Raw genomic sequence first — 26,194 nt, forward strand, 5'->3', positions numbered from 1 at the left:
TATTGTGAAATCAGATCAATTTGAATAAAACTTGGCCTGAGGGCTATTCAGTTTAAATGAATGTGGGAGGGTTGGAATGGGGTTTTATTTTTGGATTATGGTCAAGGGTTATTTATAGATGTGTCATTGTGTGTCCATTCGGTGTATATAAAATTAATCTAGCTTGCTATGGGGTATGAATTTTGCTCATTGTTAAAGGCCGTTTGGTGACCTATAGTTGCTAACTTCTGCGTCATTTGGTCTCTGGTGGACTGTTGTTTATTGGTATTCATACCCCATCTTTATAGTATGCGAGTTGTAGCTTTACATTGGTTTGACACCATAAATCCATTTTGAAATGGGTCATTAGTTAACCCCTGAAAACTTCATATAGGAAATTTAAATGTGTTATCCATCTGATGGTCTGTCAACAAATTTTTCAAGCACAACTTCTTATGTGATAATCTGTTAGATGGATTTTAATTACATGCAGAAGTAGTGCAATTAAAAATTTCTGTTGATTTTCTATCTAATGAATTTAAATGTCTTTGTATGTCCATTGCAGCCAACATTTGGGCTGTTTCAAAATTTAAAAAGTAATCGGCTGGGGTGGGGATGGGAAGGCACTTGACTAATTAAATATGGGTGCTTGCATTTTCCTTAGAATTTGTAAGAATTATAAGAAAAATGAAAAATTGTATTTTATGGGTGGTTGGGGTCTTAAAAAAGTGCCTCTCATGCCCCCTTGGTGTTTAATTCTGCAACAGCCCTTGAAAGATTGTCCTTCTAATCAGCAATTTTTTACTATATTCAGATAGTACACTTTAATTCTTTTAATAACTTTTTCAAATCAACTTGGATTTTCATCAAACTATACAACTATCTTAGTAATATATTGATCTTACTGAATCCCAGGTTGTTATGTAGTTTGGTGTATTGCTTTTAAATTTAAGATTCAAATTAATCTAGGTAAAAAAAGCAAGGATTTGCAATTTCTGACAAAATTCAGATAGTACACTTTATTTTTTTTTATAACTTTTTCAAATCAACTTGTTTTTTCATCAAACTATACAGCTATCTTAGTAATATATTGATCTTACTGAAACCCAGGTCATTGTGTAGTTTGGTGTATTGCTGTCAAATTTAAGAATTTAATTAATCTAGATAAAAAAAGCTAGGATATTTGAAATATATCCTTTATTATAATTTGGGATAAAGTATATATGATATAGTTAAATAATTTCTTAAATGTTTTATCCCTTTTTTTATATATATAATATGAATATATCAAAAAGGGATCAAACTTTAAAGAAATTATTAAAATATTTCTTCTGATTAGTGGTGATGTATAAAGCAATACCTCCTGATTGGGGAAACTTATTAAAAAGATCACACCTACCAGAGAGTTTTAAATTCTAAATAACATTCATTCAAATTTGCAACATCCTGTTAAACTTAAATCGCAGGGCTTTTTGAATTCACTAGATAAGTAATACACGAGAAAAGTAGGGCTTTCTTTTTACCTGTAAAACTCACTTGTACTGAGGTAATTAAACCATATTAAAGTGGTTCTTGTATGCCATGTCTTTAAATTTGACAAAAATTATTTTTAGATATGATTAAAATACATTTTTACTGTAACTTTGGAACACATTTCCTTTTTTAAAAGGTTATCAAGGATTGTTTTGAAAATTCTTGGTTTAACAAAAAAAGGTGTCTTTTTTTAAAATTTCATAACCTTTTTCAAATCAGCTTGGTTTTTTATCAAACTTTTCAGCTATCTTTATTATATATTTATCATGCAAAAAAACAGGTTGTTTTGTATATTGGTGTATTACTGTCATTTTCAGTTTTGACAAAATTCAGATAGATACCTATAATTTAGATATTTAAATTTGACAGCAATAAACCAAATTACCAAATAACCAAATATTACTAAGATAGCTGTATAGTTTGATGAAAATCCTAGTTGATTTGAAAAAGTTATAAAAAAAATTAAAGTGTACTATCTCTATTTTGTCCGAACTGCAAATCCTAGCTTTTTTGACCTAGATTAATTTAATTCTTAAATTTGATAGCAATACACCAAACTTCTTAACAACCTGGGATTCAGTAAGATTAATATATTACCAAGGTAGCTGTATAGTTAGATGAAAATCCAAGTTGATTTGAAAAAGTTATAAAAAATTTAAAGATGCCTATCTGAATTTAATCATTTTTTTTTTTACCTATTAATTAAATTCTTTCATTTCACAGCAATGAATCAAACTAACAAATAAACTGCAATTTTGTAAGATCTTTATTTAATTTAGTTAGATGGGCTGATTTATACCCAGTGAAGACTAAATTTGAAGGTCCAGACTAGTCGAGAAAGGTCGAGACTGGTTAAGACTGAGTCGAGACTAGTCAAGACAGGACGAGACTGGTTGAGACAGGTCTAGACTGGTCGAGCCTTGGTCGAGACCATTTCAGACTACACCAAGATCATCAAGTACTGAATCAGACTAATTAAGTAAAGTGGAGACCTAGTCGAGTACAATTAAGTACAGTTAAGTACTGTCGAGTAAAATGTGTGCTCGACTTTACTGGTCGAGCACAAAAACTGGTCTTTTCAGACTCTGAGCAGTTTGTAGTGATATATATATATCGATAGTTACTTTGTTTTTAATACACAGATAATATGTTTATAATACACAGGTAACATGTTAGGAGAAAATGGTGTAGAGGAATTAAAAGGAACGATGGAAGCAATGGACAAGGTGGATCTGCTGGCTTCTCTTAGGTTTGTTTTTATTTTAATATGGCACTAGTTTGGCTTGAGGGGAAGAAAGACTTCTGTACTAAAACATGCAATCAAAAAATGACAGAACAATGCAAATTTCATTTAGGTGATAGTGCATTAAGTATCTTACCATATTAATTATACTGGTATGTTGTAGTAGTTCTAAGTGGGTGTACCAAAACCTCCATTAGAAAGCTAACTTGTGCCTCTAGAAAGATGTTCAGGTTTTAGTGTACGGGGTTGAAAAAGCTGGACTGATTAAAAAAAAATTGACGATTGCCGAAATGTATGGAAGCAGCATCAACTCGCCAAACAGAAGTTTTATTTTACAGTGAATTCTATAGATTTTTTTTATTACCTTAAGGAAAATTACAAGGCAATTATAAATAGTTTAATATTCAAAGCAACTTTTGATTGAAGTTTAACAATTTCCGTAATTTTGGTATTTAAATAAGTGGAAATCTGTTAAGGGAGGGAACTTTCAAGCCAGTTAAGTGTTTGTTTTGATTAATTTTATCAATGCTTTTTAAGCACTTATGTGGAACAGAATTAAAATAATCTTGTGTTATTTAGAAATTTAGAATATATTTATTAAAATAGTTCACACTAATGTACAACAGATTCTTAAATTTTGATTTTCCAGTGACGATGAAGGATCAGCAGACGAGGATGATGTAGAAGATGATAATGATGAGGTTAGAAAAAAAATATTGTTAATTCAAAGTTTAGGTAGAAAAAAATATGGTTGTCAATGTTTAGGTAGAAAAATATATATGGTTAAGTTTTCTTTCTGGTTATTGCTCTGTAAAAAATGAAATAACAAGATTATTTCTCAAAATAGAGGATGCTACTCAGTATTCAAGATGCTGGAAAAAAGTTGAGACTGCCGCTCAACGAAGGGGCATTAAGTGTTACCCTTGACCTTCTTCTGTCCATCCCATTTTTTTTTCTACACTTCAAGTCTTCCTCATCCAAATGTTATGATGCTAAGAACCAAAACTTGCAGACAGAGTTCGAGTTTGGGCAGTGAGTCACTTTCTGTTCTAGAGTTATGTCCTTTATAACTTCTAAAAAATTGCTGATTTTTTCGTACTTAAGACTAGAACAATAGAACTCTTTAAAAACTAGTAGTGACATCAAATGCTCTTAAAAAGGTATTGTTTTACAAGCAAGCTTGAGCTGGGGAATTTGTGTCCTTGGAGACCTTCTTCTATTTTTAAGATTATATGCGTTTTATTTTTATAGGCTTTCATAGAAAGACAAATGAAACTTGATATCAAAAATTCCCTGCACAATTTGTAGAAAACTTAAGATTTTTTTAATGTGGAAAAATTGTATTTCGGTAGATACTTGATTTTTTTGTTTTTATAAAATTCAGTGTACAAGTCTGTTGGAAGTTTGTATTTTATTGAACACTTCAGTCCGTAGTTCACCTATACTAAAAATGGTATTTTATTAAAAATGACTTTCAAATGTGCTTTCATGTAGAATTTGTAATATTTCAACATCTTTGAGATGAAGACAGTGATTAAAGAAAAAGATATAGGGCGACATTTTTCAATGCTTGCATTGAAAATTCATAAAGAATTATAAATCTTACAAATCACATACTTCTGATTTTCACAAGACTTTTAATAAGTTAGAAAATAAGAAATTGGTAAACAAAATAACAATTTAAAAGAAAGATGGACAAAACCATGTGAAAAGCGAAAAAATACAAAAAGATAGATGACAAAGCACTGCACAGAAAACTGAATGATTGAGTAATATGAACTGCTAGGAAGCACCTTGGATGAATTAAGATGCTCTTGAATTATCAGCAAATCATACTCTACCACTGGCTCCTTTTGTGGTGCTTATGAAATATTAAACATGTTGCATTCAGTGAAGGTCAAACAATAAAAAAGGGAGTTTTTGATCTCTTGTTATTTTTGAAAATGTTGCTTACTTTCAGGAAGAAGAGGATGAGGCCCAGGAAGACCAGGAAGGAGATATTATTAATGACCCTGAACTACAGGTCAAGGGCAAAGGCATAACACCTAAAAAACAGGTAAGATGACCCTGGCCGGGTACAGGTAAAAGTCAATGCCATTATACCTAAAACAGGTAAGATGACCCTGATCTACTTGACTACGGCTAAGGAATTACACCCTAAAACCTAGTAAAATGACCCTTAGCTATAGGTCATGATCAAAAGAATTACACCTTAAAAAGCAGGTAAGATGTCTCTGGGATACAGGTCATGGTCAAAGGAATCCCACCTCAAAAATAGCTAAGATGACCATAAGCTACAGATTATGGTCAAAGGAATTACAACTACAAACAAATAAGATAACCCTTAGCTACAGGTAATGGTCAAAGGAATTACACTTCAAAAACTGCTACAGATCAAGGACATAAGCATCCTTCATCTATAAAGAATTCAGATGACCTTGTCCGAGCTACAAGTAAAAGGTATAGGCATTACACCTCAAAAACAGTTAAGATGACCCTTAGCTTTAGGGAAAGCCAATCTAAAAACAACAGGTAGCAAAATAACAGTAAAGATCAAGTTGCCAGTTGCTGCTTGAGGACACCAATTTTTACATATCAAACAAAAAATTTAGCAATAATAAAAATGAAAGAATTAGAAAAATCCAATTATGCTTTATTAGAAAACTTATGATATTGGAAATGTGTGTGAAATTTAAATGACATGGCGCTTTGATCTGTAGTATCTGATGGCTCATTTGGTTTATAATGATTAAAAAAAAATCACAGTAAATTGATTTGATTTTTGTGGTGGACATTTTATGAGATTGAAGTTCTTTTTTGTAAATTGGATTGGTTATTTCTGGCCTGCAACAAAAGTTACAGAAGCGAAAATTAGGCTTGCTGCTTCCAGCATTGGCGTCATCCATTATTGAAGTTTGTGATTAGGTTACACAGACGAGACATATTTTTGTGTAACATTATATTATTTAGCACTTAATTTCAACCAGGTGTGGTCTAAGTCTGAAATAATTGATTATAAATTTGTCAAATTACAAAACTTTTGCCGTAATTTTGATATGGAAAGTTAAATATTTTAGAACATTCATTTCTTTTGTGTGTTTTTCTGCTAAAACATCTTTCCTTTTCTCTTAAATTAATCCTCCCACAATTCTTTTACTAATTTGAAATAATTAGTAAATTTTTGTCTGTATTTTCAGACGGAGGCCACACTTGAAGATGACCTTCAGAAATTGAGTTTGTCATGACGATGGTTGCTATAGAAACAGGAACACAAAAGATAGGATTAGTTCTCAATGTTTGACAATCCACAATTTTCAAGAATGCAATTTCACACAACTGTTGATATTTTTTTTTATTCATTGTAAATTTTTGGAGAATTTATTGAATTTGAAATATCTTTCAAAGGGGATATGATTGAGAGGGCATTATTTACAGCTTATAAGTCTGTAACCTTTTAATTAGGTTTCTGCGTAGTATTTTTATGAACTTCGAATGTAGTTTTTCACAAAGACTACTTTTGAAAAAGTTTGTCTAAGTTTACCCTGAATATTTACTATAATTAATATTGGTTGGTCTAATTTTTTTTTCGTAGCAATTTTTATCATTGTAATTTTTTTTTTTCTAGTTTGTTAATCTTACAACAAAACCAGAAAGTTCTAATTAAGTGAGTTGGTATAACTATGTTCAATTTCTGTTTAAGAATTATAAACAATATTACCTAAATTTTGAATGTAATGTCAAATTTATTGTTTAAGTGTGGATCACATGACCATAAGTGTGTCACACAATTGCATTTGATAGAACTGTGTTCCTGCTGACTGTTATTTTAAATGAGCAAACTGTGATAGAATATTTTAAATGTAACATGTAGAACTATTTCTCTAACATGATCTCAGGGTGCTTCTGTTTTTTTTATGCCCCTGCCGTAGCGGAGGGGGCATTACGTTGTACCCTTGTCCGTCTATGTACGTATGTACGTCCAAAAATTGGTTTCAGTTCTCTAACTTTAGTTTGCCTCAACTAAATGTTATGAAACTTATACACAATGCTTATTACCACAAAACACAGATCAAGATTGAATTTTGGTGGCGTCACTTTTAACGTTCTAGAGTTATGCCCCTTTACAAATGGAAAAATTGCTGAATTTTTCGTTTCCATTCTCTCACTTTAGTTTGCCTCACCCAAATGTTATGAAACTTATACACAATGCTTATTACCACCAAACACAGGTCAGGTTTGAATTTAGATGGCGCCACTTTTACCGTTCTAGAGTTATGCCCCTTTATAAATGGAAAAATTGCTGAATTTTTCGTTTCCACTCTCTAACTTTAGTTTGCCTCAACCAAATGTAATGAAACTTATGCACAATGCTTATTACCACAAAACGCAGATCAAGTACGAATTTAGGTAGCGTCTCTTTTACCGTTCCTATGTTATGTCCCTTTATAATGTTATATGCAAGTGGGGGTATCATCTGTGTCCCATGGACACATTCCCCATTTTTTTTATTTTTAAACTTCCCTCCAAGAATTTTAAAGGCATTAAATTATTATAATGACTCCTCGTCAGTGCCCTTTAGTAATAACTCATCTGTCTTTCATTCCTGGGTCTGTCCATATGTCCATTTGTCCATCAGCAATTCTTTGTCCTATGGTAAGATAAGATTGCCGTATCCAATTAAAAAAAAACTTTATGTACTGGGTTTATATCTATAAAAGGAAAACTTTTTTCAATTTTAATGCCAATTGGAAAAAAAGAATCAGTAAATCTTAGCCTTTATTAAAAAATCAGAAATTTTTAGAAACTTAATTTTGTGCTAAAACAAAAATTGATAATTAAGTTTAAAAGGCTATTCCAAATTGATTCCAAGAGTAAAAACTTATGTCAGTTTAAACATGGCCCCAAAATTTCATTAAAAATTCTCAGTGCTCTAAATTAAACTAAACATGATATTGAAGTAGAACATATTCTCAAAGTTCATGATATTACAAAAATGTGACGCTGTCTTACTACAAAACCATGCACAAGTTAAAAATGGCTGTCCCCTTATTTAATGTGTAGAATGGTCTATCAACATGAAAGAGTGATTTACTGGTTAGTCTCTTTCGATAAGCTCGCATTTGTGATAAAAACAAAACCAAGGACCCTGTTTAAAGAAAAAAGAAATCAAAGCAGTTGATTTTTCATTTGCATGATTAAGCCTTATCTTCTATTTGATGTCCATAATGTTATTACTTCAACTGTTTTTCAACCATAAAAAATGTACTCATGAATAACAATTTTTATACTGTAAATTAACAAATTTTTGTGTGCATTATAATTGTAATTGTTGAAGTGGACACAAGTACAAAATTATTTTTTTGCAATTTTTTTGGAGGTTTTTATAATTGTGAAATATCCTGTCAGACACAACTTTTTGCATTGATAAAAACATCATAAAAATTTCTTAATTTATAGAATTTAATAGTTATCAGTTATTATTGTGGCTGTTTTGTAGTTTGTCTGTTCTGTTGTTATTTGATCATGATGATCTCTAAATGTTAAAAAGGTAGAAATCCACCCTTGATCTCTTCAAAGCCACATTATTTTTGATGGCTAATTTGTTGGAACCTACATGTAACCTTTGAAAATCTCTTCAAAAATGTCTATATATATATCTGCCACTTATATTCTGGGTGAAAGTATTTGCTTATTAAATGCTGCACTCATGGTGGAAAAGCAGCAAAAACCATTTTTAAGGATGTATTCTTCTGACGTTTCAGTCTCGTTGAAATCTCATTCTGGAATTATTTTCAAAACATATGATACACATGTACAAGAGGAAAATATCAATGAATTTAAAAAATATTATAATCAAACTTAACTCTGTGAAAAAATTGTGTATTTACAATAAGTAGTATTGAGTAATAAAATTTTCAATTAACCAATCAAGTCAGTCTCATTAGCCAAAATGTTGAGAAAATGGGTGAGGGGTACAAGAAATGATTTTACCAGATACATGTACAACCCATATCAATTTTTTCTTTTCAAATTTCTTAGATAGGTATTTTTTCAATCATTTATAACAAAGAAGTTGAAATAATATGCTTTTTGTTCTAAAAAAGGAGAAAAAATGAAAAATCCCAGAGTTACAAAATTGACAACATGGTAAATTTGACAGGAAAAAGCAACAAAATTTTATAAAACTTTCTTATATTAACACCTACCCATAGTTTTTTTAAGTTAAATTTATTCAGATTGGTCCACTTTATCTTTTAAGTGAAAGTATGAAAAAAAGTTAAATGTGGAGCTTAATTTTTTTCATGATAATAGCCCAAAAATGGGTAAAAATTGATGAAAAATGGGAAAATCATCAAAATTGGGTACTTTCAAATGGCTGTAGCAAAAAAAGAAGTGCACCACCAGATGATTTTTTCTTCACCAATTATTTTTTTACAGTCATATAAACCCAAAAATCAGGTTTAGAAAAAACGTTTTTATTCTAGAAATTTTTGGCTCCTCAGAGGTGTACATCGTTAAAGTAAGACCCAGTCAGGAACCAAACCAACAACGCATAACCTCAGGCAATAAATACAAACGCATATATTAATTATTTCTAGACAGTAGAACATTTGTTCAATCTAATACTGTGTGAAACCTTCGTTCAGAATATGGTATTTTTAACCATGGTGTCAAAAGAACATTCTGATGTGACTTTAATGTTTTATTGGTGTCAAAACACATACTTAAACTATAATACATTCAGTAAAACATTATTAGATAAGATTTGTAACTCTATTAGATTTTTGAAAGGATTTTAACATTCGATTTATGATGTGTTCAGTGATATTGTTGTCTTTTTTCAAAACTACCTCTACCCTTTTATTTTGGGAAAATTAAGGAAAATGGGAATTTTTTAAAACAGTTTTTTTAATGTAATATTTTGAATAGTGAGACATTTTCATCTGGAAAGGAACTTTTGGGGGAGGGGAAAGAAACGAAGAAATTTACGGTACTTAATACATTGAAAACCATGTGTGTTAGAAACACTGCAATGATTCTAATAAGAAACCCGGATCTCAAAAGCGCTTATAATATCAAAAAAAATAACATGAATATGAAATTTACGTACATTACTACAGATGCCATCACCGTTTGGGGAAAATGTATAACTTTTTGGGAGGAATTTTATGCCATTTAATTTAGTAATTGGGAATTTTCTTTAGGGGGAAAAGCCGTATTTCTGAGGTAATTTGAGGCAAACAATATCACTGGTGTTATATACTTAAATGTTACAGTGCCAATGTTTTTTTCTCTATTTTTGCACTTTTTTATCAAGGCAAACTGTGTATGCATAATAACATTAATAAACTTTTGACACATCTGTCTGTTATTGTTAATAGTTCTGAGATTGTAGGGACATAAACATTTTAACTGATTTGAAAAAATCCCCCAATGCAATAGTTTCCTTTTATATCAAAATGAGACAATTAATGCACCTACTTATTTTATGTTCTAAGTCAAAAAAAAGGGGAAGGTTGGGATCTCAAGATTGATTGATTGTTGGTTGCTTAACGTCCAGTGGCAAATATTTCATGCATTTTCAGGACGATGGGATCTCAAGAAACTAGTTTAATTATACCCCATATTGACGTGCCTATCCCAAGTCGGGAACATTATCAGTTGTCTTCTGTTAAATTTTAAGGGTCCTTGGTGGCCTCAAAGTAGTTCATCTGCTGTATCACTAACCAGTTATAGTCAAATCAAATGTTCTCTCTAGGCACTCTGACTTCTTCCACCAACAAAACTGGCTGCCATGATTTAGCAAATAGTGCTGGAGGTGGCATTAAAACACTGATAATCAATAAATCATCTGTTGAATTTCAATAGATGATATCATTTAGTGAATACGGTATTGATGGCACCTCTGTGATAGTCTCTTGTTAAATTTACTCACAACTTTTAGTCTCTGGGCCATTTAGAGATTGATATATTGTAAAGACACCTGTCATTGGGTTGTTGTCTCATTGACCTTTACCTCTAATCTATTAATCATATTTACGATCCATTAAAAAAAGAACAGGTATATACCTGCCATATTTATCGTCCATTACATTCATTCATCATGAAACACACCTAACACACTTAATTTCACGAACAAAATGTGAAGTCATAATGTGTTGTAGCTGCTTATTTGATATTAAGATCAGTTTACAGACAAATTGTTGGGGAATCCTAGAATATAATATCAATGTTTATGCTGAAAATGCTTGTGTCAGAATCCCCATAACAACAAAAATGGCTTCTAAAAACAAACATTTGCATTATGGGAAGAAAAGTTAAACGGAATGACAAGTGTAGCATCGTACAATAAATGCCTCCTGAAGAATACAAATATTCTTTCATCGCAGTTATTTGTCAGAAGGTAAGTGATCAATAACTTTACTCAGGTTGACCTACAAAGATGTGTTTTTTTAGTTTTACTTGCCTACCATTACAAACTTTTATGAATTGCTCCTCGGTATTTAGATCCCTCTGTCCACGGTTTTGGATCATAATGCCTGGTGTGGTGCCTTTGTATTGTTATTCACTCGTATTTTAAAACACTGTTATGCTTTAAATAGTTTTATGACAGAGCAACTAAAAGACATCTAGTGGGCAATAAACAATCTTCAACAACAGTTTACATTCTGGATATTTATTAATCGATTATTATATAAATAAAGTAATACCAGGGTTTATATGATTGCAATTGAGAGAAAAACTAACTGAAGACTAGAGGACAAGACTGTGAATATTTCTGAGTCACTACAATCTTCCAATTTTGAACAAAAGTCTGTACTGCCAGCTCAGATAGCTTTAGTTAAACTCATGTATACAAAACAGGAAAAATTCGGAAGAGACAGCCCATCTTTTTAAAGTCAGAAGCATTAAAAAAGATCACATAAGCAGAAAAAAAAGTTGTTGTGAAGCAAATACTAACTACAAATTATGTTACAGGAATCGTAGCTTAATTGCTTCAGACATTATCCCTTTTTTGTACTCTTATTTTGATAGGTAAATTATTCAATTGTTAAAGTTTAATAGACTTGTGCCTAATTCAGTTTGTTCACTAAAGTGAATTTTCCATTTTTGTGAAGACGGTAGCATACCTGAAAGGATTTTCCCAAGAACATGCTGACTATAATGTTGATTTTATTATCACTAAAATGTACATCATTTAATTTGTTTTCCAGGAGTACTTATTTGGAACTTGAATCTTATTTACCCCCAAAAAATTTGTAATTAAGCATGTTTGTGTCAGTAATTTAAGAGGTCCAAAGCAATATGAAAATGAAAGTGTCAAAACACTAGTGGCTAAAAATTGTTATGGTTAATTTACAATAAACCAACTTATTTTCGCAGATACTTTATTTCGTATTTAGCCCTTTTATGCCTCCTTCACATCGATATAATTTTACGATTTTCCAATTTACTTGATGTAGTTAGATAAGAAAAGATCCAAGCTTTACATATTCACGACCATTTATACATTACGTTATTTTTCTACTTGGGGAAAGCTGGGAAAATAAATCGCTTGCGAAAATGAGTTGACAGTAGTTTTGATTTTAAGTAAGCACCTTTCATGATTTCAAATGAGAGATTTGACAAACATATCCAATATTCTGTCAGTGATAAGTCTGCCACATCTGTTAAATCATGCTAATATTATTTTTAGGCTGTATCTGCTAAAGATTTCCTGGCGTTTCCATCACCACAGAAACTTAAACAAATGGGAAGACAAAAAGCTGAAAACTTAATACAAGAACTTGGGGTAGGTAGACAGTAAGATTCTCGTAATTTAGAGTTTGACATACTTATTTAATGTTGAAGATAATATGTTCAATTCTACTAGATGTCGATCTTGAATGATTTTTTTGTCGAGCCTGCGACTTTTGTCGCAGAAAGCTCGACATAGGGATAGTGATCCGGCGGCGGCGGCTACGGCGGCGGCGGCAGCGGCGGCGTTAGCTAACTTCTTTAAAGCTTTATATTTTAGAAGGTGGAAGAGCTGGATGCTTCATACTTTGTATATGGATGCCTCATGTTACGAAGTTTCAGTCAGTCACATGTCCAATGTCCTTGACCTCATTTTCATGGTTCAGTGACTAATTGAAAAAAAAGTTAAGATTTTTTGTAATGTTAAATTCTCTCTTATTATAAGTAATAGGATAACTATATTTGGTATGTGCGTACCTAACAAGGTCCTGATGACCGTCATGCAGTTTTCATTTGACCTCGACCTCATTTCATGGATCAGTGAACAAGGTTAAGTTTTCGTGGTCAAGTCCATATCTCATATACTATAAGCAATAGGTCTCGTATATTCGGTGTATGGAAGGACTGTAAGGTGTACATGTCCAACTGGCAGGTGTCATCTGACCTTGACCTCATTTTCATGGTTCAGTGGTTATAGTTAAGTTTTTGTGTTTTGGTCTGTTTTTCTTATACTGTATGCAATAGGTCTACTATATTTGGTGTATGGAATGATTGTAAGGTGTACATGTCTAGCTGGCAGGTGTCATCTGACCTTGACCTCATTTTCATGGTTCAGTGGTTATAGTTAAGTTTTTGTGTTTTGGTCTGTTTTTCCTGTATTGTATGCAATAGGTCTACTATATTTGGTGTATGGAATGATTGTAAGGTGTACATGTCTAGCTGGCAGGTGTCATCTGACCTTGACCTCATTTTCATGGTTCAGTGGTCAAAGTTAAGTTTTTGTGTTTTGGTCTGTTTTTCTAATACTATATGCAATAGTTCAGCTATATTTGGTGTATGAAAATATTTTATGATCTAAATGTCAGTCACGCAGGTTTTATGTGACCTTGACCTCATTTTCAAGGTTCATTGCTTAGTGTTAAGTTTTTGTGTTTTGGTCTGTTTTTCTTAAACTATAAGCAATAGGTCAGTTAAATTTGTAGTATGGAAGAATTGTTAGCTGTACATGCCTGCCTAGCATGGTTCATCTGACCTTGACCTCATTTTCATGGTTCATTGGTCAATGTTTAGTTTACTTGGTTAATGTTAAGTTTATGTGACAGTTGTAATAAAGCTTTATATTTAGGACTATCAACATAATATCAATGATTAGTAAAGAAGGCGAGACTTTTCAGCGTGTGCACTCTTGTTTTTATAAAATTACAGAGTTGCTACCTGATTGACATCTACCCTCAAATTTCTTTTAATATATATTTATTATACCCCTGCTGCAAAGGAGGGGTGCTCTGTCCATCTGTCAGTAACATGTGTCTCTGCTATCTCTGTCGTATTATTCTCAGCAACTTCTTAATAGTTTCTTGATATAGGGCACCAAGCTTCATCAGAATAATGTAATAATATTTATTCAAAATTTTGTAGGAAGCTAAACGCTCTGCTATCCATTATGTTTATGGGCATGGGAGCTTATTTTAACTATAGGGACTAGCATCCTATAATTAAACTTTACAAATATCTTTCATTTCAACTGTATTATTTGCAGTTTAAAACTATCAGATTGCATATGAAGAACATTCAATTTTTGTTTGCTTGATTTGTAGGTTGATCAAGAAATCAATATTATAATTTTTTGACCTGTTTTATGAGTTTCAATATTCCATTTCTGAGTACAAAAATGAAGTAACATACCCTCTGCCTCATTGCATGGTGTTTATATAACTCAAATATACGTTATGCACCTTTATTATATGGACTTTATTAACAAGGACGTGCTCTTATCACAAAAACTCAATATAAATAAGAAGATGTGGTATGAGTGCCAATGAGACAACTCCCCATCCAAGTCACAATGTGTAAAAAGTAAACAATTATAGGTCAAAGTACGGCCTTCAACACAGAGCCTTGGCTCACAGTGAACAGCAAGCTATAAAGGGCCCCAAAATGACTAGTGTAAAACAATTCTAACAGGAAAACCAACGGTCTAATCTATATCAAAAACGAGAAACACTTATGGTCCACACCAACAAACGACAACCACTGAACAATAGGCTCCTGACTTAGGACAGGTGCATAAAAATGCAGCGGGCTTAAATGTTTTAACAGGCACCAACCTTCAGCCTAACCTGAAACAGTGGTATAACATTACAACATAAAAAGACACAAGCACGGACCTCTGAAATTGACACTACACAAGTTTTACAGTCAACATCACAAATTGGTTGATCAGTATGATATGTCTGTGTCTTCGCTCAAGAGAGAAATGTTTTCTTGGCATATTTTATTATACTAGAAGTCGTCTGATCTGAAAATTTAACAATTGTGTCCTATTCCTAAATGTGACATTTTGACACTGTTTTGATTGGCATGATGAGTGAGGCATTCATAGCTTACCCTGTGGAAGTACCCAGTCTATTTTGTTTGGAGTTCATTTAATATCATCATTATAGTTTAATATGATTTGTATGTTAAACAGATACAAGAATTTTGAAATCTGTATAATATTGTTGTCTTCTACTTTGTTAGCCAATCAAAATTGAGTAAAGTTTGATAATCAGTGCAAATGAACCATTTACAGGAGTTATTCCCCTTGGAAATATAAATGATATTAAAAATTGGTTTGTGAGTGATCTCAGGCTTACATTTCATGTCAGATTTTTATGAAAAAGTCTGTATGAACAAAAATAGAATGTATTAGAGTTATTGTTCTTGGACAGATAGAATATGTGATTGGAACGCTGTTCTTTTGATGTTTTTATATTTTCTAGATAGCTAGTAAAGAGCTCATGATTCCACCTAAGAAAAAAATAAACTCTTACTCAAATTAAGCTGTAGATTTGTTTTGTTTTTTTGTATTTACAGAATGAAATCACAGATTTAGACAAAGTAGTGCAGACATTTCTCAGGGTAAGATTTAAGAATGAAAGAAGTTTTTACAGATTGTATTATACTCTGTTGCTTTTTGGATACATTTTTTGTTGTTGCTTACCTTTCATAAAAAATAATAGCAAGTATTGTCTTAGGTATGATATATATGATCATTAATGATGTCTTTTAAAAAAAAAAATTGTTCTAAAACGCATTGTGCTGCTTTGATAATTTAACATTATTGAGTGTTTCAGATATTTGTGATATCCTGTCTACATGATATTTTTTCCGTTGTAAACCACTTGATAAGGACCTTGCATCAAGGACAGGGGAGACCTTTTTTAGCTCTCCTGGCCTGAAGGGCCAAGTGAGCTTTTCTCATCACTTGGCGTCCGTCGTCCGCCGTCGTTAGCTTTTTACAAAAATCTTCTCCTCTGAAACCACTGGGCCAAATTTAACCAAACTTGGCAACAATCATCATTAGGGAATCTAGTTTAAAAAATGTGTCTGATGACCCCACCAACCAACCAAGATGGCCACCATGGCTAAAAATAGAACATAGGGGTAAAATGTAGATTTTGGCTTATATCTTTGAAACCAAAGCATTTAGAGTAAATCTGAAAGAGGGTAAAACTGATTATCAGGTCAAGATCTATCTGCCCTAAAATTTTCAGACAAATCTGACAACCTGTTGTTGGGTTGCTGCCCCTGAATTGCTAATTTTAAGGAAATTTTGCAGTTTTTGGTTATTATCTTGAATATTATTATAGATAGAGATAAACTGTAAACAGCAATAATGTTCAGCAAAGTAACATCTACAAATAAGTTGGGATGACCAAAATTGTCAGTTGACCCCTTTAGGAGTTATTGCCCTTAATAGTCAATTTTTAACAATTTTTCGTAAATTTTGGTAATCTTTTACAAAAATCTTCTTCTCTGAAACTACTGAGACAAATTTAACCATACTTGGCCATAATCATTATTAGGGTATCTAGTTTAAAAAATTTATCCGATGACCCCGCCTTCCAACCATCATGGCCGACTTGGTTAAAAATAGAACATAGGGGTAAAATGCAGTTTTTGGTTTATATCTCTGAAACTATAGCATTTAGAGCAAATCTGACAGGTGCAAAAATGTTCATCAGATTTAGATTTATCTGCCCTGAAATTTTCAGACGAATCCGACAACCTGTTGTTGGGTTACTGCCCCTGAGTTAGTAATTTTACAAAACTTTTGCAGTTTTTTGTTATTATCTTTGATATCATTATAATATCTAATATCTAATACTATTTATTATGATTTTAACCTTATTTTACATGATTTCCAAAGCATCAGTAAATACAGGTGAGCGACACAGGCTCTTGAGAGCCTCTAGTTTAGTTTTTTTGTCTTAGTCTGTAATTAATTTTTAAACGGAAAAGGAAATTTTGTACAGTTGTTGTGAATAATATGTAGATGTGCATATTGTTTTACTTAAATTTGACTGTCTGCCACCATTTTCAAAATAGCTGCAACACTACGTAAACATTCAAAGCGCTTGGAAATATGATATCTAGGTAGAATTTCATATTATGAATTTATTTTTGTGTTAGATATTTTCTGTTTGCTCCCATTTTCAAAATATTTATTGGGCTCTATTTCAAGATGGAATGGCTTTTAAATCAATGCAAATTGTGTATATAATTTGTCACAAAACTACAGTTTCATACTCGAAAATCATGTATTGCTTTGTTTAATTTGCATCAGTATTAATTACTGTAAATTCAGAAATTATTGCAAGGTTTTCATTTTTGTCGAGACATAGCGATCCTACATTCCGTCGGCGTCGTCGGCGGCGGCGTCCACAAATATTCACTCTGTGGTTAAAGTTTTTGAAATTTTAATAACTTTCTTAAACTATTTTGGATTTGTACCAAACTTGGACAGAAGCTTGTTTATGATCAAAAGCTAGTACCTAGAAGGAAATTTTGTAAAAAAATAAATCCATTTTTTCTGTATTTTACTTTCAAATGGACTTAGATTTTCTGCTGGGAAACAACATATTCACTCTGTGGTTAAAGTTTTTAAAATTTTAATAACTTTCTTATACTATTTTGGATTTGTACCAAACTTGGACAGAAACTTGTTTATGATCAAATGCTAGTATCTAGAAGGAAATTTTGTTTTCTTCCAGTTAACATTACATTCAGTCTGCAGTTAAAGTTTTTAAACATTTATTAGATTCATAAACTATCCTGGATTTTTACCAAACTTGGACAGAAGCTTCTTACAATCAAAAGAAAGTATCAAGAGGAATATTTTTATTGATTTACTTCCTCATTTTTGTTGAGCCTGCGATTAACAGAAAAAGAAGGCGAGACACTGTGTTCCACGGAACCCTTGCGAATTTTTGTGAATAATTTGACTGGTTGATTATCACAATGTAAAGAACTCACATTCTGACATCTAACATATATAATTGTGTGCAGTTTTTCCATTAATTGCAATGATTATTCTCACATTTTGGTCTTGATGTTCTTATCACAATAATAAATGAATGCAATAGTTTCTAAATTTACCGTTTTTTTGTGTGTGCTGCATACCAATTGTGTGTAGGGCTCTTGCTGACATGTGAGAATTCTATTTTATTTTGCACACTCATTATTGTTACTATGTGCTTTCCTATGCTAATAATTATATGTTTTTACTTCATTTATAATGTAATTAATATTTATAAAGGTCTATATAAAAATAAGGAGATGTGGTATGATTGCCCAAAAGACACTATACACCATAGTTCAAAGAAGTAGATTTAAGCAAATACAATGTATAGGCAACCGTATGGCCTTCAACAATGAGAAAAGCCCGTACCATATAGTCAGCTATAAAAGGCCCCGACATGAAAAAATGAAACAATTCAACTGAGAAAACTAACGGCCTATTTATTTTATATGATTTGTAGATTTCCTCGATTGTTACAAAGGATGATGTAGACACAAAAGATTCTGTTTGTGAATGTGCAGGTCAGTGAATAAACACAGCCATGTTGATAAAGAGTTCTTCTGGGGAATTAAAAAAAAGAATATATTATACTCACTCAACATGAAATTCTATGTCAAAAGTTATAATATTTTGTAAGATAAAAATTTGTATTTTTATTCGTTTTGAATTGCTTGATGTAAGGCTGTAGTCAGGAGATGAAATTTCTAATGCCCAAGGCTGGAGACCTGTCTATAATGTATGTGGTTTTAGATTTGTCATTCTGTGTATTCTTATTTGGCCCCTAAGAAAACATGTATATCTTGAGTTGAGACACAGACACTGTTTTATCTGGCAATGCTAGAGAACAAAATATTAAAAACACTAAAGACGTTTTTATTTTTAGGCAAAATAAAGCCAGTTCTTTCACTACTGTAGTGTACTTTATGCTGTCAAATATGTCTGTTTATTTGCTAATTTTTATAACGTTATGATAATCTGTATTCCAGAAAAACTTATAGAGGAGACATTAAAAAGTGAAAATAACACAGCTTCAATGTTAGCTAACAGTATATTGGTCAGTATGGGAATATTGAAGGTAAATATTAGTAAGATGTAAATAGAAATACCACCCCTGTGGTCTTGTGGTAAGATGTTTGCCTCAAGTGTGGAAGGTCATTGGTTCGAACCCTAGCCAGGTCAAACCAAAGACTTAGAAATTATTGTTTGCTGCCTCTCTGCTTAGATGCAGCATTAAGGAGTAAGAGCAAAGTCTGGGTGGGGTGACATGTCATTGTGCAGCCGTATACTTTGTGAACTAGCTAAAAAAAAAATAACTGCATGTCTATCTAATACAAAGAAGGGTTAATATTCATAGCATATTAAAGCATGTTCTTATCTTGAATATGCATGAATTTGCCACTGGAGGTTAAACAGCCATCTATCATCATCCAAATAGAGGTAACATGAATTATTGATTGGAAAATGTCCGTCTGACTTTGAGTTGTTTTGGACATGAAACAATGCCATCTGACTCATAAGTGGATGTTGTTTTAATTGTGAATTGGATTACAACATATTGTATGTTCCTTTACAGTTATTTCATTAACATAGATGTTGTAGGGGAGGAAGGGACTCCCAAAATCCCTCCACAACCAACGTAATATTGGAGTAATTTTGTGCACACCAAATAGATGTAAAATGGTAAAAAAATAAATCGTGACAAATATAAAAAATTCTCAATCTTTTTAACTGCATGTTTGAGTTTTTTTCACAAATTCAATCAACATTGAATGCAGGTTATGATTAGAATTTAAACATTAATACCATAACATTAAACATGAATTCCTTTCTTTTTGTTAGCAGGGGCGGATCCATGATTTTTGAAAAGGGCCTAGTTTCAGAAAACGTAACATATACTGAACCAAAACAATTGTTAAAATATCAAATAAATCATGAGAAAAGGTAGATATTTTATTGGGGTGATCAAAAGGTGGGGGCTGGGGGTGTACACCCTTGGCCCCCAAAGGATCTGCCACTTTTTAGCACATTTAAGTAAGTTTGAGTTGTGAATAGCTTTAGTTTTGTTGATAAAACTATCAACTGGTTTTATTTCAGGGTGAAGATAAAAAGTACAAACCACCTAGTACATTAATGGGACCTCTGTTAGTGTTAGAGCATCTTGTCAAGCAGCCATTCTTCCCAAAGTTTTCCAGAGAAATATTATCTATGTTTATGAGCAAGTAAGCTATCTTTTATTTTAATGCAAACAGCAAAATTAAGATTATATTGAAAAGCAGATTTATATAAATCCTGATTGAGAAAACCAGTACTTGCAGAATGAAACTGGTTCCTTGTATGTATGCATTCTACAAGATAAAAGAAAAAAAGAAGAACAAATTGATGTATTTTGTTTTTATACATGTGTAATATTAACAGCTGGAAAAATATTTTGTTCTTACCTTTAACTTTTAGAGACACTACAAGTCAGAGAGTATTGGATATACACAAAACAATAGATAGTTTTCCATTGACATTATTTGAGCTGGAATTGTTTCCTTATGCTGCCATGTTGTAGGGCAATGTACACATATTCCTTCACAAAACAGCCTAATTAGTCCCTTACCAACGAAGTCTAAGGGGACATTAGGTTTGCACTCCGTCTGTCTGTCTGTCCATCCGTCAGTCCGGCAAGTCAGTTTTACACACATGTTTTCTTCGTGCTTGAAGATATTGATTTAATATTTGTTGTATTGTTTTATCATGACAAGATACAGATCAAGTTCGAAATTTGTTCCAGTCTGACGATTTTGTGCAGAGTTATGGTCCTTGAACTTTGAAAATTCACTCAAATAATCAGTTTTCCACACTTTTTTTATTGTCATGCTTGAAGATATAGATTTAATGATTGGTATTTATAGAATAACTAATCGAAGAATTCAAATAGAGAAAAATATTCAACGAGTGACCGAACAACACATTAATTCACAAATGCGCGTAGCGCATGAGTTAATTATCAGTGTTGTTCGGTCACGAGTTGAATATTTTTTGATATTTGAATTCTTTGATTAGTTATTCTTTTTATTACATTGGCAAATGGCTTTTTTATGAAATTAAAGTAGAAAATGTAAGGAACTATATCTTTTTCTACGCATTCACAATTTGTTTTGATCTGACGTTATCGACGTCTTGACAACGCCTATTGTTGTATGACGTCAGAGGAGTGAAATAACCACGTTTATTTCACATGTGAAATTATCGGTTTTTATTTGACTGGGAAATCAATGTAATTCATTGCAACCAATGTAATAAATAGTTTTATCATGACAAGTTACAGATCAAGTTCGAATTTATGTCCTGTCTGATGATTTTGTGCAGAGTTATGGTCCTTGGACTTAGAAAATTAACTCAAATAATCAATTTTCCACATTTTTTTCGCCATGCTTGAAGATATTGACTTGATACTTGTTATAGAGTTTACACCATGACAAGTTATAGATCAAGTTTATAGCATTTTATTCCAGTACAATGAATTTTTAACCAGTAGGGGACTATGTATTGCCAGGCAATACTCATAGAATGCTTGTTCAACTTGTAATTGTTACCTCTAGACTTTAGACTTCACATCTATTTTGATCTGTTTAACCCTTGTTTAATTCATCACTATAATATAGTACAGATCTTTTTTCAGACCTGCTTGTTCAACATGTTAAAACTTGGTTTGTCAAATAAGAAAATCAATCTGGCCACCAAAGGGAAATAACTCCAACTCAAATTATGTCAATCACTGTCTTGTCAATGAAAATCTATATCTATACATTAAGCATGAAGTGCTCAACTTGATATATTATTTGAAAGTAATGAACTATTGTAAAAGGGATAATCTAGCGTTAACAACATTTTTTGTCTATTTTAGACCTCATCCATTATTGGAAAAGTCCAAAGAAGCAAGACACAAACTGTTGCAGACATTGATGGCATATTAATGGAGTCATTCTTCTTTAAAGGACAAAACACATTTCATCACATTTGAACATTGTTATTTTTAATGATAGTAAAAACCTTGTATTGTTGAACAATCTTAAGAAAAAATATAACAGATTCTACTTAATCATGATGAATTTTTGTTAAGTTTTTGTGTATGATCATAAAATATTCTGATTGATTGATTTTTAGTGTTAAATGCCACTTTCGACACAGTGGCTTTTTTCAGGCAGCCAGTTTTGATTGGTAGATGAAAACAGAGTGCCCTGAGAGAACCACAGACCTTCTTCAGTAAAACTGACAATCTTCGTAAATTAAGATTATAGTCGAGCACTCCTACACGTATGGGGTTCAAACTTTCAACCTCAGTGTTGACAGACTAGTACTGTAAACAGGGAAATTTTTGCAGCAGTTTTATTTTCGCTATTTTCATGGTAATAGTAGATTCCTGAAAATAAAACTACTGTGAATATTTCATTGGAGCTGGATTCATAGGTCTAAGACTGAACATAAAAAAATTCCAGCATGAAATCCTGAATTTAAAGAGGCGCAAATTTAAATTCAGTCACAAATTGAGAAAAAAAGACGGTGCATAAATCTTCCAATTTACAGTAATACAGTAGTTAAACTACATAGATCACATGGCCAAGAGATCCCCTGATCATTAAATAAAAAATAAATGGTAAACTTAAGACCAACTAGATTAAAAAAACTTGAAAACATTATCACTGTTTTTGTCTAATCTTTGAGACAAGTCAAGCAAAGGAACTGCACTGTTATTCAATTCAAGGCCACGTTGAGGCCTTCATCAAGGAGCAAAAACAAGTTATATTTGTCCCTTAAACAGATTTCTTAGCTATATTTGGATAATTCTACATCTCTGTAAGGTGTGTTAATGTCTGGTTGATATTGCCATAAACACACTTTATTATTATATGCCTGTTTACAAGACGTATTATGGTATACCGTTGTCCATCTGTCCGTTTGTTGATAACTCAAAAATGATTCAACCAATTTTCATGAACCTTTGGTGAATTGTTTATATCTATTGACGTAAGCTCCCTTTCAATTTTTATAAATTTTAGATTTTACGTTTCTGAGATGAGATTTTATTCATAAAAAAAAGAAGGATTTTCCAGTTTTCGGACAATTTCTCAAAAATGCTTTGAGCATTTTTCATGAAACTTTGGTGACTGGTTTATATCTATTAAAATAATCTCCCTTTAGTTTTTAATAAATTTCTGATATGACATTGAGGAGTAATGGAACTTTATTTGTTGAAAAAGGGACAGGCGTATCATGTGCTCATGGCGCAGCTCTTTAGTTTTACTCAAGTCTTGCTGTAGTAGAATCATCTGTTTAACTGCTCGTAATAGTGATAGAAGGTGTTTGGATAATTAAACTAAATAAATTTTGCCAATATTTTTGTTGATGGTTTGAGCACTTTTTAGCAAACCTCGTGGCGATTTATTTTCATACCTTGTTGATGTATTCATATAACAGAAGATTGTGACGTCACATATTTGTGGCAAATTATTTTCAGGTTATATTCTGCTTGCGTAATTTGGGAAAACTTTATTAGTTTACAGCATATGGATAATAGGAGACCAAGATATAGACACACAAAAAAAAAAAACCTTTTCAGGACGGACACAGTCTTTAATAATAATAGACAAGTGTCTAGACAGTTAACATACATTTTACATGTAGAGAGCTTGGTACTCTCCCAACACAAGGTATCAGATTTTACTTCTCCATTTATACATTCTGCCAGGCCAAATGAGGGCCTCTCAGGATGCTTCTGCTGTTTTGCAGGTGAATTCCAGTTGAATGTATTCTATACTGCAGTTGGACCTTAGGATGAGTTAAGTTGTTTGTCCAGCAAGATGTACAATAGAATTAACATACCTTGTAATGAGTATATATGCAGGTATGCTGAGGAAATCTCTTTATTTTTTTTAAAGATAAAAATTTGAAAAAAGAGTCCTATCCCTTTTAGTCATCCTTGCCTAAAAGATCATTTGAGCTTTTGCCATAACTTCGAATCTGTAGTAAACTATTTCAAAGATCTTCTCTGAAGAAACTACTGAACCAATTTTAACCAGATTTGATGTGTGTGATCTTTATATATAATTTGTGTTTTTTTTTCTATTTTGGTCAGTCAACAAACATGGCTGCCATGATTGGCCCATGAATAAAAAAAGAACATGAAGGTAAAAGCAGAGTATGAACCTTTCCATTTTCTAGAATCCTTAATCAACTCTGGACTTCATTAATACTCTGTTTGAAATGCATTAATTGTCTTGTAGTTTGAAAACCTCAATCTGACAGGGGCAAAAATGCTCAGAATGTCAAGATCTACTACTTCCTATTTTCATCAAAATTAACGAAGTCATTGCCTTTAAATGACATTTTTTTGGCAATTTCATGTTTTTGCCTATCACATTAAAAATTTGAATAGATAGGTAGAAATTGTTATCTGCAAAAATGATCAGTAATCAGAGGCGGATTTGGGGGACTAGGGAGCCCTGCCCCCACTTAATGGAGCTGCATATATGGTTAAAGCATAGATTTTTTACATGTCCCACTCCAAACGTTGCCTAGTTTGGGGCATAGGCCTCATCCCCCCCTTCTCAAAATATTGGATCCTGTCCTTTAAAAATGATGATTTTCAACTGATTTTCGTGTTTTTGTCTATGTCTTATTTTTAAAACTAAATAATGTAAATAGCAAAAATAATCAAAATACAAGATCAACAAAAATGCCATTATAACTAAAACCATTGGATGACTCCCTATTGAGTTATTGCCCTTAAATGACAATTTTCTACTAAATTTCTTGAATGTCTCTTTATAGGAGTTATTTACCTAAAATGACAATTTTTGACAATTTTTTTATTTTGCCAATTATCTCGAAAACTAAAGTATATTAGTAGAAATTGTAATAGCAAAACTGATTAGCAGTACAAGATCTACAAAAATGCCAATATAACTAGACCATTGACATTGGATGACTCCTTAACAAATTATTGACCTTAAATTATGATTTAATATTAATATTTTGCGTTTTAGGCAAAATCTTTAGTAGACAGACAGAAGCTCAATCTCATTAAAATCAGCTGTTAGTTTTCGCTAGGATACTCTCCACCCTAACCAGGATTTCTAATCAGATTGACAGAAACTGTAAAATGCAAAAATTATCACCAATACTAGAGGGTCTAAATGGGGTTTACAGAAAAGTGAATAATGGGCAAAAAGTGCAGAATAAAGAATAGAGAAAAATAGGCAACAAAAATTTAAGCATGAATACAGAACAATGGAGTGCTGAAAAATAAATAAAAGAGAATACTGGGCAAAATAAATAAAGAACAGAGAATAATTGGCAAAATAAATATAAAGAATAGAGAAAAATGGGGTCTAAAAATTTAAAGAATAAAGAAATGAAGGTTGGAACCCCCCTTTTTTGACGATCAATGCATTTGAATGGGGACATATATTTGGAACCCCCCCCCCCCCCCGCTTTCTCCTGGGTTGGAACACCCCCTTCCCCTTTTAAAATGGCTGGATCCGCACCTGCAACAGGTGGCTTATAACCTATTGTTAATTTTGTTAACCGAATAAAAATATACAATCAGAGCCCCCTCGCTCTGGTTTAAATGACTATTCGATATTATGTTATTATGTGTTATAGATGATGCATGGCGTTTATGACTTGGAATGTCGAGATCAAACTTTGCCACAACTGCTTTCTAAAATTAACTTTTTCCTTTTTTTTATTTTCGCGCCTCTTTCGTTTAGAAAATGTAATTCCAAAAACATAAGACGATATTAAGGGAGAAATCATTACCATAAGTCAAAGAATAACAAGGGGCCTCGGTGACCGAGTGGTCTAAGTAGTCGAACTACTGTTTCACTAGCCTGTCAACACTGAGGTTGTAAGTTCGAATCCCGCACGTGGCAGGTAAGCTCGACTGCAATCTTAATTGACTAGGATTGTCAGTTTTCCTACCGACGGTCGGTGTTCTCTCCGGGCACTTCGGCTTCCTCCACCAATATAAACTGACCGCCACGAAATAGCACAACAGTGTTGAAAGTGGCGTTTAAACACCAATCAATCAATCAAAGAATAATGGACAATACCATGGTCAGAAGATATCAGATGAAAAGGTAAACAACTGT

At 32.3% G+C, this 26,194-nt stretch overlaps 1 protein-coding gene across 1 annotated transcript in view; it reads left to right on the plus strand.

The window, feature by feature from the left end:
* LOC127716346 (ran GTPase-activating protein 1-like) overlaps positions 1-23,438 on the plus strand; it is a 38,285-nt gene extending 14,847 nt beyond the window's left edge. The window contains exons 9-17 of the mRNA XM_052222515.1: positions 2,677-2,761; positions 3,405-3,456; positions 4,716-4,811; positions 12,453-12,548; positions 15,569-15,613; positions 18,517-18,577; positions 19,043-19,131; positions 20,151-20,275; positions 21,949-23,438. Of these exons, the coding sequence (XP_052078475.1) occupies positions 2,677-2,761; positions 3,405-3,456; positions 4,716-4,811; positions 12,453-12,548; positions 15,569-15,613; positions 18,517-18,577; positions 19,043-19,131; positions 20,151-20,275; positions 21,949-22,018 (719 nt within the window). The 3' untranslated portion in view covers positions 22,019-23,438. The remainder of the gene's footprint in view (positions 1-2,676; positions 2,762-3,404; positions 3,457-4,715; positions 4,812-12,452; positions 12,549-15,568; positions 15,614-18,516; positions 18,578-19,042; positions 19,132-20,150; positions 20,276-21,948) is intronic.
* Positions 23,439-26,194: the final 2,756 nt, after the last annotated feature.

This window comes from Mytilus californianus, unplaced genomic scaffold, assembly GCF_021869535.1.
Source record: "Mytilus californianus isolate M0D057914Y unplaced genomic scaffold, xbMytCali1.0.p SCAF_9, whole genome shotgun sequence".
Lineage (NCBI taxonomy): Eukaryota > Metazoa > Mollusca > Bivalvia > Mytilida > Mytilidae > Mytilus > Mytilus californianus.